General features: G+C 49.6%; 1 protein-coding gene across 1 annotated transcript in view; it reads left to right on the top strand.

The window, feature by feature from the left end:
• Positions 1 to 16,328, top strand: part of trpv4 (transient receptor potential cation channel, subfamily V, member 4) — a 169,071-nt gene that overhangs the window by 98,918 nt on the left and 53,825 nt on the right. Inside the window, exon 5 of the mRNA XM_072479753.1 lies at positions 7,661 to 7,801. Coding sequence (XP_072335854.1) covers positions 7,661 to 7,801 — 141 coding nt within the window. The remainder of the gene's footprint in view (positions 1 to 7,660; positions 7,802 to 16,328) is intronic.

Genomic DNA, 16,328 nt, shown 5'->3' with positions numbered 1-16,328 from the left:
AACAAAGGCCCAGAACTGATCCCTGTGGAATGCCGCTAGTCACAGCCTTCCATTCAGAAAACCACCCTTCTACTGCTACCCTCTGCCTTCTGTGCTCAAGCCAGTTCTGTATCCAACTTGCCAGCTCTCCTCTGATCCCATGTGACTTCACCTTTTGTACCAGTCTACCATGAGGTACCTTGTCAAAGGCTTTACTGAAGTCCATGTATACAACATCTACTGCCTTTCCCTCATCTATCATCTTTGTCACTTCCTCGAAAAATTCGATCAAATTAGTGAGGCACGACCTCCCCTTCACAAAACCATGCTGTCCATCACTAATAAGTCTATTTGTTTCCAAATGTGAGTAAATCCTATCTCTGAGAATATTTTCCAATGGTTTCCCTACCACTGACGTAAAGCTCACCGTCCTATAATTTCCTGGATTATCCCTGCTGCCCTTCTTAAACAATGGAACAATTCTCCAGTCCTCTGGACTTCACCTGGAGCCAATAAGGAGACAAAGATTACTGTCTAATGCCCAAGCAATTTCCTCCCTTGCCTCCCGCAGTATTCTAGGGTAGATCCCATTAGGCCTGGGGACTTCTCTATTTTAATGCTTTTTAAGATGCCCAACACATGATTCAGAATATCTACACATTGAAATGAAATGAAAATCGCTTATTGTCACGAGTAGGCTTCACTGAAGTTAATGTGAAAAGCCCCTAGTCGCCACATTCTGGTGCCTGTTTGGTGAGGCTGGTACGGGAATCGAATTGTGCTGTTGGCCTGCCTTGGTCTGCTTTCAAAGCCAGCGATTTAGCCCAGTGTGCTAAACCAGCCCCTATAATTCTACCCTATAATCCTCATCCACCAAGTCTTTCTCTTTGGTGAATACTGAGGCAAAGTATTCATTATGGGAAATAGTATCTCTCCCATTTCCTCTGGTTCCATATATAGATTCCCTCCAATATCCTTGAATGCACCAACCTTTTCTCTTGCTCTTTGCATATGTATAAAACGCCTGAGGATTTTCCTTAATCCTGTTTGCCAAAGACATTTCATGACCCTTTTTCACCTTCCTAACCCCTACCTTAAGTTCCTGCCTACTTGCTTTATATTCTTCAAGGGCTTCATCGGTCCTAAGCCATTTAGAGCTTACAAATGCTTCCTTTAATAGTAATAGGAAACAAAGAAATGGCAGAGGAACTGAATAGTTACTTTGCATCAGTCTTCTCGGTGGAAGACACCAGTGGGATGTCAGAGCTCCAGGAGAATCAGGGGGCAGAGGTGAGTGTAGTGGCCATCACTGAGGAAAAGGTTCTGGGGAAACTGGAAGGTCTGAAGGCGGATAAATCACCTGGACCGGATGGACTACACCCCAGGGTACTAAAAGAGATAGCTGAGGAGATTGTGGAGGCATTGGTGGTGATCTTTCAGGAATCACTGGAGGCCGGAAGGGTCCCAGAGGACTGGAAAGTGGCTAATGTAACATCCCTGTTTAAGAAGGGAGGGAGGCAGAAGGCAGGAAATCATAGGTCGGTTAGTCATTAGTAAGATTTTAGACTCCATTATTAAAGGTGAGATTGCGGAGAACTTGGAAGTGCATGATAAAATAGGACTGTCAGCACGGCTTTGTCAAAGGGAGGTCATATCTGACAAATCTGTTAGAGTTCTTTGAGGAGGTAACAAGGAAGTTAGACAAATGAGAACCAATGGACGTGATCTATTTAGATTTCTAGAAGGTCTTTGACAAGGTGCCGTGTAGAAGGCTGTTAAATACGTTAAAAGCCCATGGTATTCAGGGTGAGATCCTGGCATGGACAGCGGATTGGCTGACTGGCAGAAGACAGAGAGTGGGGATAAAGGGATCTTTTTCAGGATGGCAGCTGATAACTAGTGGTGTGCATCAGGGCTTGGTGTTGGGACCATAACTTTTCACGATATACATTAACAATCTGGAGGAAGGAACTGAAGGCACCTTTGCAAAAGTTTCCAGATGATACAAAGATCTGGGGCGAAATTCTCCGTAATCGGCGCGATGTCCGCCGACCGGTGCCAAAAACGGCACAAATCAGTCTGGCATCGCGCCGCCCCAAAGGTGCGGAATCCTCCGCATCTTGGGGGGCTGAGCCCTAACCTTGCGGGGCTAGGCCCGAGCCGGACTGATTTCCGCCCCGCCAGCTGGCGGAAAAGGCCTTTGTTGCCCCGCCAGCTGGTGCGGAAATGACATTGCCGGGCGACGCATTCGCGGGAGCGTTAGCGGCCGCTCACGGCATCCCCGCGCATGCGCTGTGGAGGAAGTCTCTTCCACCTCCGCCATGGTGGAGACTGTGGCGAAGGCGTAAGGAAAAGAGTGCCCCCACGGCACAGGCGGCCCGCGGATCGGCGGGCCACGATCGCAGGCCACCGTGGGGGCACCCCCCGGGGCCAGATCGCCCCGCGCCCCCCCGCCCAGGACCCCGGAGCCCGTCCGCGCCGCCTTGTCCCGCCGGTAAGGTAGGTGGTTCAATCCACGCCGGCGGGACAGGCATTCTAGCAGCGGGACTTCGGCCCATCCGGGCCGGAGATCCACGGGGGGGGGGCCTGCCAACCGGCACGGCGCGATTCCCACCCCCGCCGAATCTCTGGTGCCGGAGAATTCGGCAACCGGCGGGGGCGGGATTCACGCCAGCCCCCGGCGATTCTCCGACCCGGCGGGGGGTCGGAGAATCTCGCCCCTGTAGAGGGACAGGTAGTATTGAGGAAGCAGGGGTGCTGCAGAAGGACTTGGACAGGTGAGGAGAGTGGGCAATGAAGTGGCAAATAGAATACAATGTGGAAAAGTGTGAGGTTATGCACTTTGTTAGGATGAATGGAGGCATGGACTATTTTCTAAATGGGAAATGGCTTAGGAAATCAAAAGCACAAAGGGACTTAGGAGTCCTAGTTCAAGATTCTCAAGGTTTTGTGAAGGGGAGGTCGTGTCTCACTAACTTGATAGAGTTTTTCGAGGAGGTCACTAAGATGATTGATGCAGGTAGGGCAGTGGATGTTGTCTATATGGACTTCAGTAAGGCCTTTGACAAGGTCCCTCATGGTAGATTAGTACAAAAGGTGAAGTCACACGGGATCAGGGGTGAGCTGGTAAGGTGGATACAGAACTGGCTAGGTCATAGAAGGCAGAGAGCAGCAATGGAAGGATGCTTTTCTAATTGGAGGGCTGTGACCAGTGGTGTTCCACAGGGATCAGTGCTGGGACCTTTGCTGTTTGTAGTATATATAAATGATTTGGAGGAAAATGTAACTGGTCTGATTAGTAAGTTTGCAGACGACACAAATGTTGGTGGAATTGCGGACAGCGATGAGGACTGTCAGAGGATACAGCAGGATTTAGATTGTTTGGAGACTTGGGCGGAGAGATGGCAGATGGAGTTTAATCCGGACAAATGTGAGGTAATGCATTTTGGAAGGTCTAATGCAGGTAGGGAATATACAGTGAATGGTAGAAGCCACAAGAGTATTGAAAGTCAACAGATCTAGGAGTACAGGTCCACAGGTCACTGAAAGGGGCAACACAGGTGGAGAAGGTAGTCAAGAAGGCATACGGCATGCTTGCCTTCATTGGCCGGGGCATTGAGTATAAGAATTGGCAAGTCATGTTGCAGCTGTATAGAACCTTAGTTTGGCCACACTTGGAGTACAGTGTTCAATTCTGGTCGCCACACTACCAGAAGGATGTGGAGGCTTTAGAGAGGGTGCAGAAGAGATTTACCAGAATGTTGCCTGGTATGGAGGGCATTAGCTATGAGGAGCGGTTGAATAAACTCGGTTTGTTCTCACTGGAACGAAGGAGGTTGAGGGGCGACCTGATAGAGGTCTACAAAATTATGAGGGGCATAGACAGAGTGGATAGTCAGAGGCTTTTCCCCGGGGTAGAGGGGTCAATTACTAGGGGGCATAGGTTTAAGGTGAGAGGGGCAAGGTTTAGAGTAGATGTACGAGGCAAGTTTTTTACACAGAGGGTAGTGGGTGCCTGGAACTCGCTACCGGAGGAGGTGGTGGAAGCAGGGACGATAGTGACATTTAAGGGGCATCTTGACAAATACATGAATAGGATGGGAATAGAGGGATACGGACCCAGGAAGTGTAGAAGATGTAGTTTAGTCGGGCAGCGTGGTCGGCACGGGCTTGGAGGGCCGAACGGCCTGTTCCTGTGCTGTACATTTCTTTGTTCTTTGTTAACCTGCAGGTTCAGTCGGCAGTTCGGAAGGCAAATGCAATGTTAGCATTCATGTCGAGAGGGCGAGAATACAAGACCAGGCATGTACTTCTGAGACTGTATAAGGCTCTGGTCAGACCCCATTTGGAGTATTGTGAGCAGTTTTGGGTCCCGTATCTAAGGAAGTATGTGCTGGCCTTGGAAAGGGTCCAAAGGAGGTTCACAAGAATGATCCCTGGAATGAAGGGCTTGTCGTATGAGGAACAGATGAGGACTCTGGGTCTGTACTCATTGGAGTTTAGAAGGATGAGGGAGGATCTTATTGAAACTTACAGGATACTGAGAGGCCTGGATAGAGTGGACAGAGGATGTTTCCACTCATAGGAAAAACTAGAAGCAGAGGACACCATCTCAGGCTAAAGGGACAATCCTTTAAAACAGAGAAGAGGAGGAATTTCTTCAGCCAGAGGATGGTGAATCTGTGGCACTCTTTGCCGCAGAAGGCTGTGGAGGCCAAATCACTGAGTGTCTTTAAGACAGAGATAGATAGGTTCTTGAATAATTCGGGGATCAGGGGTTATGGGGGGAAGGCAGGAGAATGGGGATGAGAAACATCAGCCTTGATTGAATGGCGGAGCAGACTCGATGGGCCAAATGGCCTAATTCTGTTCCTATGACTTATGATCTTGTGGACTTAACTGATAACCTTAACAACTATTCGGGCTGAACTTAATGCTGGCCATTTTTGCTGAGGCAGGTTCAGGTCTGTCAGCTTCATTTTCCCATGAGGCAGATAAGCGATTAATCTCATTAAGAGTCTTGTGAAGGACACTTAATGGAGGCCAACTGGGATTTCCACTTTGCCTCCAATGTCCAGACTGGCAGGATGGGTTTAACTGCTAGGAGGCAGACACCCAGCAGCAGGCCAGTGTTCCAGGCAGGCCTACAGGCCCTACTCTGCCTTCCTGACTGCAGATCACGCCAAAAGATCACCTTGTGGAAGGATACACCCCACAACTTCCAAAGTGTGGGCCCAGCGGGGGGGCCCGCCAACCGGCGCGGCCCGATTCCCGCCCCCGCCGAATATCCGGTGCCGGAGACTTCGGCAACCGGCGGGGGCGGGATTCACGCCAGCCCCCGGCGATTCTCTGACCCGGCGGGGGGTCGGAGAATGACGCCCCTTGTCTCCGGCCCCTGGGGGGAGAATCAAGACCAGAGCGTTAGGCGGCAATAGGGATTGCCAGTGATTTCTCAGTATGCACCCTGAGCGAGACGGCTTCACCTTGGAACCCCACTGTAGGAAAATAGGTCCCTTGAACTCGTCTTACTGCATTATTTTGTTGGAAATGGGAAAGGAAAAGTCAATGTCAAATCTCAGTCTCCAGAACAGGAAGCTTCCAACTCGGGTTTGAAAACTCAAACACGTTCCTGGGATAATTGAAGTTTTTTGCATTTAGGTCAACAGAATGGAATTTTTTTGGGTTTTATTGAAATATACAGTCGATCTAAATTCAAGCTTGTAAAAGAATTCAAAAATCCTGCATTTGAAAAAAGGATATCGCAATCTCGAAGCTGAAAGCTGTCTTTTGTTTTTCAAGGTTATTTTCTCTGTATCAAAGATTGAAGAAAAAGGTTAAGGGGTTTATTTAAAGGTGAGGGCTATTGCAATGATTACTTACCCTCTACACATTTCCTGATTCCTCAGTCAGGCTGATATTTAAATGTTGATCTGGCTTTGCTCCATGAAGGTGGCCCCTCAAACAGAAGTAGACATGTACATTTAAAAAATATTCTTACATGTGACGTGGCCGTCGCTGGCTGGGCCAGCATTTACTGCCCACCCCTAATTGCCCCTCCCCCCCAAAACTGAATGGTTTGCTCGGCCATTTTAGGGGGCATTTAATAATAATAATAATAATAATCGCTTATTGTCACAAGTAGGCTTCAATGAAGTTACTGTGAAAAGCCCCTAGTTTCCACATTCCGGCGCCTGTTTGCCTGTTGAACCCGCGCTGCTGGCCTTGATCTGCATTACAAGCCAGCTGTTTAGCCCACTGTGCTAAACCAGCCGCTAAGAGCCAACCTGTGGGTCTGGAATCGTTTATAGGCCAGATCTGGTAAGGCCGCAGATTTCAGCGAACCACATAAATGTTTCCATAATCAGTAATGGCTTTATTTATTTTATTTTTATTGATTTCAGATTTTACCATTTGCCATGGTTGGATTTGAACTTGGGTCCCCCAGAGCATCACCCTGCGTCTCTAGAATGCTAGTCCAGTGACAGTGCCACAATGGCACCATCTTCTGCCCCCCCCCCCCCCCCCGGGAACAATCCCAAACAATGGCACTACCTCCCCCGAGGCCCGAACAATCCCCATCCACCTCCACTCTCCTCCGTCTGGCTGAACTTGTCCTCTCACTCAACATTTTGTCCTATAACATGTCTCATTTTCTCCAAACCAAAGGTGTGGCTATGGGTACCTGCATGGGTCCCAGTTTTGCCTGTCTCTTTATGGGGTATGTGGAACATTCCTTGTTCCAGTCCTACTCTGCGTCCCTCCCACAACTCTTAACGGTACATCGACGACTGTTTCAGAGCCACTTCGTGTTCCTCTCTGGACCTGGAAAATTGTATTAATTTTGCTTCCAATTTCCACCCCTCTATCACCTTCTCATGGTCCATCTCTGACACTTCCCTTCCCTTCCTTGATCTTTCCATTTCAATTTCTGGGGATAGACTGTCCATGAATATCCATTACAAACCCACCAACTCCCACAGCTACCTCGACTACAACTCTTCACACCCCACACTAAATCACAGAATACTTCAAAAGTACTTCATTGGGTGTAAAGTGCTTTGGGATTTACCAAGGTTGTGAAAGGAGCTATAGAAATGCAAGACTTTCTTTCTTTGACAGAGATTTGCCAAACGCACTGCCACAGGGAAGAAAGGAGACGTTTGCCAAACTTCCCAGGATGTCCAGGAATTGGAAGATTACAGCTCAAATCAATCTGGGTGAAAACTCATTGCAGCATTAGGAAAGGGGGAGGGATTCTCCGTCCCGCCGCACCCATGTTCTGGTGTGGCGCGCCCTCCCCCGGCAGCGGGATCTTCCGTCCCGGCAGCCGGCCAATGCAGCTTCCCATTGTGGCTCCGTCGGGGAATCCGCATGGCGAAGCGGAGGATCCCGCCGATGGAGAATCCAGCGCAGAGGGTTTTCTTTGGACATCTGAGTTGGATAAAAAGACAGTCTGGCTGATAGTTGAGATTAAAAAGCTTTCCAATTGGCTGAGGAAAGGCAGGAGGTTGTAGGATGCAAGTGCGGGATTGGCGTGGCTCAAGGTTGAATGTCAGAGGGGATGAAAACTCCAGGAATTCATCCAACCAGATTTGACAACCCTCCAAAGGCAATGAAAAATTGTCTTCTTCCTTTTAATGATAAAAAAAGATCTGACTTAATTTTCTCCCCCTTGTCTCAGGCCAGACTGCACTGCACATCGCGATTGAACGTCGCTGTAAACACTACGTGGAACTGCTGGTTGAAAAGGGAGCTGATGTGCATGCACAGGCTCGAGGTAAATTCTTCCAGCCCAAAGACGAAGGAGGATACTTCTATTTTGGTAAGAGGATACCTCATACCTCACTCATTTGTCAATCTCACTTTCAGTTCCGTTCAGTTGCTTCCCCAGACCGAGAATGGAAAGACTGAGAGAGGATGGAGAGGGGTGTTCCCCAAACATGCCCGGTAAGTCCCCAAGCATTGGCAGGGAGCCTGGGCCAGATCAATATCCCTGCTGCCTGGAGGTCATCACTTAATGTGATGGGAGGAAGAAATTGGAAAAAGGTACAAATGACGAATAAAGTGCTGTTAGATAATCCTTGGTGCAGACAGGGAAATGTGTTGGTGGGTTCGGTGGGGCAGTGGGTTTTACACCATTATCTTGAGCTGGTTTTGAATGTCGGGATGAAAATTCCTAACTGCTGGCTGTGACAACGCTCGACATTTACTATCCGGTTCTGACTGATCATTGGCCCACGCTGCAAAACTAGCACCAGCCACATTCAGGTGGCAACCACTCCAGTTTTTGAGCACATCATCAAAGTTGACATTCCTGCTCAGAACTGAGGGAGCGCTGTTCTGTCAGAGGTGCGCACTTCGTATCGACACAAAAGGGATACCCTTTCTGCCTATTCAGAATGGAATTTTCTTGCAGTTCCGGACAGCATTCCAATAGCACAAACCATTCATTAACTGGCCACTTATCATATTGCCATTCAATAGATCATGGCATGCACGACATGACTACCCTGTTTGTCTACATGGCAGTGGTCACTGCACTTCAACGTAATTAATTGCGTCAGCACTTTCAACACTTCTGAACTGTGATATGTAAATTCAATACTTTCTTTCTTGCATGTTTTGATTACAGTACGTTGACAGTTAGATAGATAGAAAGATAGATAGACGGACAGACAGACAGACAGATAGACAGGTAGACAGATAGATAGATAGATAGACAGACAGTCAGACAGATAGACAAATATATGGCTAGATAGATAGATAGCTAGACAGATAGATAGACAGATATTAGATAGACAGATAGATAGATAGATAGACAGATAGCTGGATAGATAGATGGATAGATAGATAGTTAGCTAGACAGATAGTTAGATAGATATATAGATAGATAGACAGATAGATAGATAGACAGATAACTAGCTAGATAGATAGCTAGACAAATAAATAGACAGATAGATAGACAGATAGACAGACAGATGGATAGACAGATATATAGGTAGATAGACAGACAGACAGATAGATAGATAGATAGACAGATAGACAGACAGACAGACAGACAGACAGATAGATAGATAGATAGATAGATAGATAGATAGATAGACAGACAGATAGATAGACAGACAGACAGACAGACAGATAGATAGATAGATAGATAGATAGGTAGATAGATAGATAGATAGATAGACAGACAGACAGATAGACAGATAGATAAATAGATAGATAGATAGATGATGCATTAGCAATGGCCTCACCCGCACTGACAGCAATGTGGATTTAAAAAAAATAAATTTAGAGTACCCAATTCATTTTTTCCAAACTCCACATGGACAGTGACCCAGAGCCGGGATCAAACCTGGGACCTCCACGTCGTGAGACAGCAGTGCTAACCACTGCGCCACCATGCTGCCCAGCATTGTGGATTTAACAGCTGAAGTAATTTATTCCTTTCTTCAAGGGGTTGGGTTTGAAAGGAAGGGGTTCTTCTCTGATAAGTTGGAATTCGCCTTTATCTCGATCATTAGTCCAGACCTCTCAATTACTAGTCCAGTAACAATACCACAACACCACCATGGTTGAGGGTGGCCGCCAGAGCTATGTCGGACGCATCGCTCTCGACCTGGAAGGGGAGGGACTTGTCGATGGCGTGCATCGTGGCCTTTGTAATGTCTGCTTTGATGCGGCTGAAGGCCTGGCAGGCCTCTATCTACAGGGGAAAAGCTGTGGATTGGATCAGGGGACGGGCCTTGTCCGCATAGTTGGGGCCCACTGGGCGTAGCAGATAAAAAACCCTCGGCAACGCTTCAGGGCCTTGGGGCAGTGAGTGAGGGGGAACTCCATAAGGGGGCGCATGCATTCAGGGTCGGGGCCTATAACTCCATTTCGCACTACGTAGCCGAGGATGGCTAGGCGGTCGGTGCTAAACACGCATTTATCCTTGTTGTATGTAAGGTTAAGGATTTTTGCGGTCTGGAGAAATTTTCGGAGGTTGATGTCATGGTCCTGCTGGTCATGGCCGCAGATGGTGTCATTAGCGAGATATGGGAATGTTGCCCGTAAACCGTACCGGTCAACCATTCGGTCCATCTCTCGTTGGAAGACCGAGACCCCGTTATTAAGGGAACCCTTAAGAAGTGATAGAGCCGCCCATCTGCCTCGAAGGCAGTGTATTTGCGGTCACTAGTACGGATGGGGAGCTGGTGGTAGGCGGACTTGAGATCCACCATGGAGAAGACCTGATAACGTTGTGCAGCACAAGCACAGGGCTAAATCGCTGGCTTTGAAAGCAGACCAAGGCAGGCCAGCAGCACGGTTCAATTCCCGTACCAGCCTCCCCGAACAGGCGCCGGAATGTGGCGACTAGGGGCTTTTCACAGTAACTTAATTTGAAGCCTACTTGTGACAATAAGCGATTTTCATTTTTTCATTTTAATGCACGATCCTGTTTACCAGGTCGGATATGCGGGGGAGAGGGTACACATCCAGCTGCGTAAACCTGTTGATGGTCTGACTGTAGTCAATGACCATCCTATGCTTCTCCCCGGTCTTTACCACCACTAGTTGAGCTGTCCAGGGGCTGTTACTGGCTTTAATGACCCCTTCCCTCAGTAGCCTTTGGACCGCTGACCTAATAAAGATCCGGTCCTGGGCACTGTACCGTCTGCTCCTGGTGGCGACGGGTTTGCAATCCGGGGTAAGGTTCGCAAACAGGGAAGGCGGGTCGACCTTAAGGGTCGCGAGACGCAGACAGTGAGGGGGGTATAGGGCCGCCGAATTTGAAGGTTAGACTTTGGAGGTTACACTGGAAGTCTAAACCCAGGAGTGTAGCCGCGCAGAGGTGGGGAAGGATGTAGAGACGGAAATTTTTGAACTCCCTTCCCTGGACTGTGAGGTTTGCTACACAAAACCCCTTTATCTCCACTGAGTGTGAACCGGAGGCCAGGGAGATTTTTTGATTAACGGGGTGGAAGAGGAGAGAACAGCACCTTACCGTGTCAGGGTGTATGAAGCCCTCCGTGCTCCCAGAGTTGATTAGGCAGGACGTCTCGTGCCCGTTGATGAATACGGTTGAGAGTGTTCGAGGCTGGGACTGATCCAGAGTCACCGAGGCTAATCGCAGCAGTTGAGAGTTCTCTTCGGGCAGTGTGTGGTCAGCCGAGCTGGGGTCCTGGGGGTTCATCCTGCCGGCTCCCATTTGTCACACATGGCTGGGGGTGCACAAAATGGCGGCGTCCATCCTTCCAACGTGGCGTCCGCGGAACAAGATGGCGGCGCCCGGGGTCCGCATGTGGCCCTGGAATATGAAGATGGCGGCGACCGCTGGCCGCACGGGGCCCGAGGAGAAGTTTGGGCAGCGCTGGCGGGGGTGCTTGGCCTGCCCGCAAAAGTAGCAGCGGGGCCCCCCGGGGTTGCCAGGCCACCTTGCAGCGCAGGTCTGTGGGGGTATGGGGGAAGTCTCGGGGTCGGCCGGGGAGGGGTTCCACGCTGCCCAGGTGGCTGCCGCGCGGTCGGGAACGTAAGCGCGGGCGTTCCTGGAGGCCACGTCCAGGGAGTCTGCAAGGGTCCGTGCCTCCCTGAGACCCAGGGTGTCTTTTTCTAACAGTCGCTGGCGGATTTGTGAGGATAGCATACCTGCCACGAAAGCGTCCCGGCCTAAGAGTTCCGTGTGTTCGCTCGCCAAAACTTGCGGGCAGCTGCAGCTCCTTCCCAACGTCAGGAGTGCACGGTAGAATTCTTCCAGCGATTCCCCAGGGGTTTGTCGCCTTGTTGCAAGCAGGTGCCGGGCGTAGACCTGGTTTACCGGGCGAATATAGTGTCCTTTTAGCAGCTCGATTGCTGCATCGAAGTCTTCCGCTTCCTCGATGAGGGTGTAAATCTCCGGGCTCACCCTTGAGTGCAGGACTTGCAGTTTCTGCTCTCCCGTGGGTGCGTTTTTGGCCGTCCCGAGATACCCTTTAAAGCATGCCAGCCAGTGCTTAAAGATTGCCGCTGAGTTCGCCGCGTGGGGGCTAAGTTTCAGACATTCCGGCTTGATTCGGAGCTCCATCCTTTCTTCTTAAAAAAACTAGCTTATTAAATTGATGCACGATCAATGACCACTAAAGCGAGGTTGTAGTCCAACTGAAGGCTTTAATAAGCTAGATGTTTCCCCCAGCAGCTCAGGTACAGAATGAAGGCTGCTGGGGTGGCACGGGTTCTTATACCCCGTCTAGCAGGGCGGAGCTACCATTCATTCTAACCAATAGAAAGCATACAGTTTCCACCAATGGCGCTTCAGCCTATCTGGTACCGTAATACGTATAATACCACAATGATAAATTGCACTTGGGGCGAGGAACTAGCTACAGTTCCCTGTAAGACCTTGCTGTCAGTACCCAGTCTGTGATGGGTTAACTGATCACAGTTGGATAATGGTAGGTCAGTTTGTTTGATCTTAGTGGTTAGAATTCTAACCACCACATCCCCTTCCATCCAATCACCATCTAGCAACACCTGCAAAGTGTACATTGTGTGAGGGTGAGGTCTGACTCATTCATGAAGGTTTCCATGACCAAATAGCACGCTGCCACTCATGATGAAGAATGGTCACTTGGTACTGGGATAGCGCCACAGGAACCGCACTCCTACAAGGGGTCGACCTCCATTGGTGGGGGGTGGAGAGTGGATGGGGAGGTGGGGTGTAGGGAAAGAGATCTTACTGTAAATCTCTATTTTGCGAACTGCGACAACACTCAGCTGCCATCCGTTATTGTATTTTTGTTGCCTTCATCAGTATTTCAACAAACGACTAACAAAACAATTGAAGGGTAATTACGACTGTGTCATGAGGTGTTTTTGTTCTGAGCAGTCACAATATGAGAATGTGAGTATTTCCTGATAGATTTCAGCAAAGGCACTCACAATATTGGCAGAACGATACTGCACATTGTGGAAAACATCATCCTGTCACAAAGCAGGCGAATGAAGCTTGTAAGAGCACAACCTACCAAGCCCGCCACCCCCCGCCCCAGCACCTCACAGACCTGAAATCCCCACAGTGATATTATGCTGGGGGTGGCCTTAATTGGGTCAGAGTGGAACTGTCACCAAGGATGGTCAGGTCACAAAGGCCAGGGGGTTGGGAGAGGAATGATGGGAGGAAGGTAATCTTGGGGAAAGGGGGGGGGGGGGGAGATTGCCCCCAATGGGCACAGGGAATCCCCCCAGAACAGGTACCCCTCTTTCTTACCCGATAGCCCACGCAGCCAAGGCTGCCAGGCTCCTCGCCTTGCTCCTACCTTCCCCCGCAGACTGAAAAATTGTGGGGGAGGCAAATTGAGGACTTTGTGGGGCAGTTATTTGGCCACTTGAAGGCATCTATGGGGCTGCCTTACCCACTGCCCAGAATATGGGAGACAGGCCAGGATGGGCAGGAAGGTGGGGGGTTGGCCACCTACTGTATTTTATGAGCTCCCGGCCTTCAAACGGGTTGGTGGGAAACTAAAATGCATGTATTTTTGGCGGGGGCCCCCCTGGCGATTCTCCGGGCCCCGATGGGCCGAGCAGCCGCCCGTTTCCGGCTGGTCCCGCCGGCGTGAAATAAGGGAATAGGAATAAGGGATTCGTGTAGATGGGCTTTAGAGTGGTTTCACAGGTCGGCGCAACATCGAGGGCCGAAGGGCCTGTACTGCGCTGTATTGTTCTATGTTCTATGTTCTACACAAGGTCCATACCTGGCTCCGAGGGCGGCCTGCGGAATCCTCGGGGGGGGGGGGGGGGCGTGGGGTGATCCAGCCCCGGAGGGGGGCCCCCACGGTGGCCTGGCCCGCGATCGGGGCCCACCGATCTGCGGGCGGGCCTGTGCCGTGGCGGCACTCTTTCCCTCCGCGCCGGGCTCTGTTAAGCTCCGCCATGGCCGGCGCGGAGAAGATACCCCCTGCGCTTGCGCACGGATCACGCCAGCAGTTCTGCGCATGCGGCAGAACACGCTGGCGCTCCCGCGCATGCGCCAAATTGCGCCGGCCGGCGAAGGCCCTTCGGCGGAGGATTCCGCAACGTCCGGGCGGCCCGACGCCGGAGTGGCTCACGCCGCACCTTGGCACCGGTACGGCCCGCCCGCCGGTTGGCCCCGGCCCACGTTCCTGGACTGTTGCCTGTGACAGAGAGCGGACACCTTCACCCTTTCGGTCTAAAGTGGATTCAAACCCATGTCTACTCACCACACAATTCCTCAGGAAAAGGGGATGCGTTGCTCGCAGTGAATTCTGTGAAGTTTTTCAAGTAAATTGGAGGAACTGAGACGTGCCTGCAGGAGGGGTATGAGTGGGAGCAATTCAGAGACTATGCTGCAATTAGGCACGATTAGGAGTTAAACAGGACAGATTATAAAGATACTGGAAAGAGTAGGAAAAATATAAGGGAGACAGTGTCAGACACTATAAAGGTGGGAATAGGATGGCATGAATCATGTTGGGTACACAAGAATGCAGGAAATAGGAGCAAGGGTAGACTGTACATCTTGCCGAGCCTGCTCCTCTATCCAATTTGATTGTGCCTGACCTTGGACTTCATCTCCACTTTCCTGCCCGTTTCCCACATCCCTGAGTGCGGAGAGACCAAAAAATCTGCCTGGCCCAGACTTAAATGTATTCGACGATGGAGTATCCAGGAACCTCTGGGGTGGAGCTAAGGAATGGGAAAGAATGGGAATACTGATGGGAATGTTCTAAAGAGCATGTGAACATGGCAACAAGATAAAGGACCGTATGTTTGTGCAGATCAAGGAGACTGGAGAACCAATGACAGGAGCAGCTCGGAAGGAGACCATTCGGCCCATCGAATCTATGACAGCCCTTTATAGAGCTCTTCAGTGAGTCGCACTCCCTGTTCTTTTCACAGAGCTGAGCGATATTTTGCTTTTCACGTTTTCATCTAATTCCCTCCAGAAATCTACGGCTGAATCTGCTTCCACCAGCTTTTCAGACAGTGCATTCCAGACCATAACTCATTTTGACCTTCACCATGGAAAAGTCTACAATTCCAGAGAAACCGGCAAAGCTATAGATCAATGAAGCAGCGAAATTCAAGAGACCAACTTGGTCTGCCTAAGAGCAAGTCCTCTGCCCATTTTCCCACAGGTCACAGTCTTGTACTTTGCAAATTCAGTGAGCAATATGACAAGGGAGAAGAATGCGTAGGTGGTTTTTCATTGCCTTCCTTTTCCTTAAAGGAAACTTTCCTGGAGATAAAACAAAGTGACTGCGGATGCTGGAATCTGAAACAAAAACAGGAAAAACTGGACAAATCCCAGCAGGTCTGACAGCATCTGTGGAGAGAGAAGGGAGCTAACGTCTTGAGTCTGGATGACTCTTTGTCAAAGCCCTTCTTCCTGAAGTATCCTCCGCCTGGAAGCAACTGATGTCCCTTGGGGCTCTCTTCTGCCATTACCTCAGAACATCTGTTGGTTCCACCACCGGCCTTGGCTCCTCACCCTGAACATGGGATGCTTTTCTGGGCCTGGGAAAACTCACAAAAGGGAAGGGACTACCGCTCACTGAGGTCACAAATGACCCCGCTACCCAAGAATTAGCATAAACTGGAACATTGGACCTGAAGCCAGTTTTGAATCCAAAGATAATTAAGGACATGCATGAGGCACTGAGGAGTGTATTAGTTATAATCTCCCAAATCTTGAGGAACTGAAGGCTAATACTGGACAAATGGGAGGTAGAAAACATGGAATGAGAGGGACAAATTGAGTAACTGCACTCCAGTGAGTTAAGTCTAGTCCATTATGAGATTTATAGAACATAGAACGTAGAACATTTAGTAAGCAGTTGGAAAAGTATGAAATGAATAAGCAGTTCTGGATTCTGTTGAAGCTAGGTCTTAAGCAGTGGAGGCAGGGTTGGTGAATATGTTTAAGGCTAAGTGAGCTAGATTCTTCAATGGCAAGGGAGTTAAAGATTATACAGGATTAGCCATGATCTTATCAAATGGTGGAGCAGGTTGAGGGGCTGAATGGCCTACTCCTGCTCCTAAATCTTTTGTATGTTTGTAACATAATTGATTAACCTGAGCCCATTCCTTACAATGTCGACAACACGCTAACTTCAGGCTGCCTGCTCATTACCATCATTGTTCCGTCCAGCTAGCTCTAACCATGCTGTTGAATGGCTGCACGTCTTGGCAGGGTCCAAAATCGTGAAAGGCTAACACCAGTTAAAGCTAATCTATGTACTAAAAATCAGCTGGCACCTATCAAAGGAGAAGTGCATCATGGCTGGAGCAGGTGCTGGGAGTCATTCTACAGCATAATCTGACCTGGGAAACATTCAATAATTTCACAACCTAGCCAAGTACTAGCTCCA

This window comes from Scyliorhinus torazame, chromosome 1 (genome assembly GCF_047496885.1).
Source record: "Scyliorhinus torazame isolate Kashiwa2021f chromosome 1, sScyTor2.1, whole genome shotgun sequence".
In the NCBI taxonomy this organism is placed as follows: domain Eukaryota; kingdom Metazoa; phylum Chordata; class Chondrichthyes; order Carcharhiniformes; family Scyliorhinidae; genus Scyliorhinus; species Scyliorhinus torazame.
The sequence above is the reverse complement of the archived record's forward strand: the minus strand, read 5'-3'. Positions and strand labels throughout refer to the sequence as shown.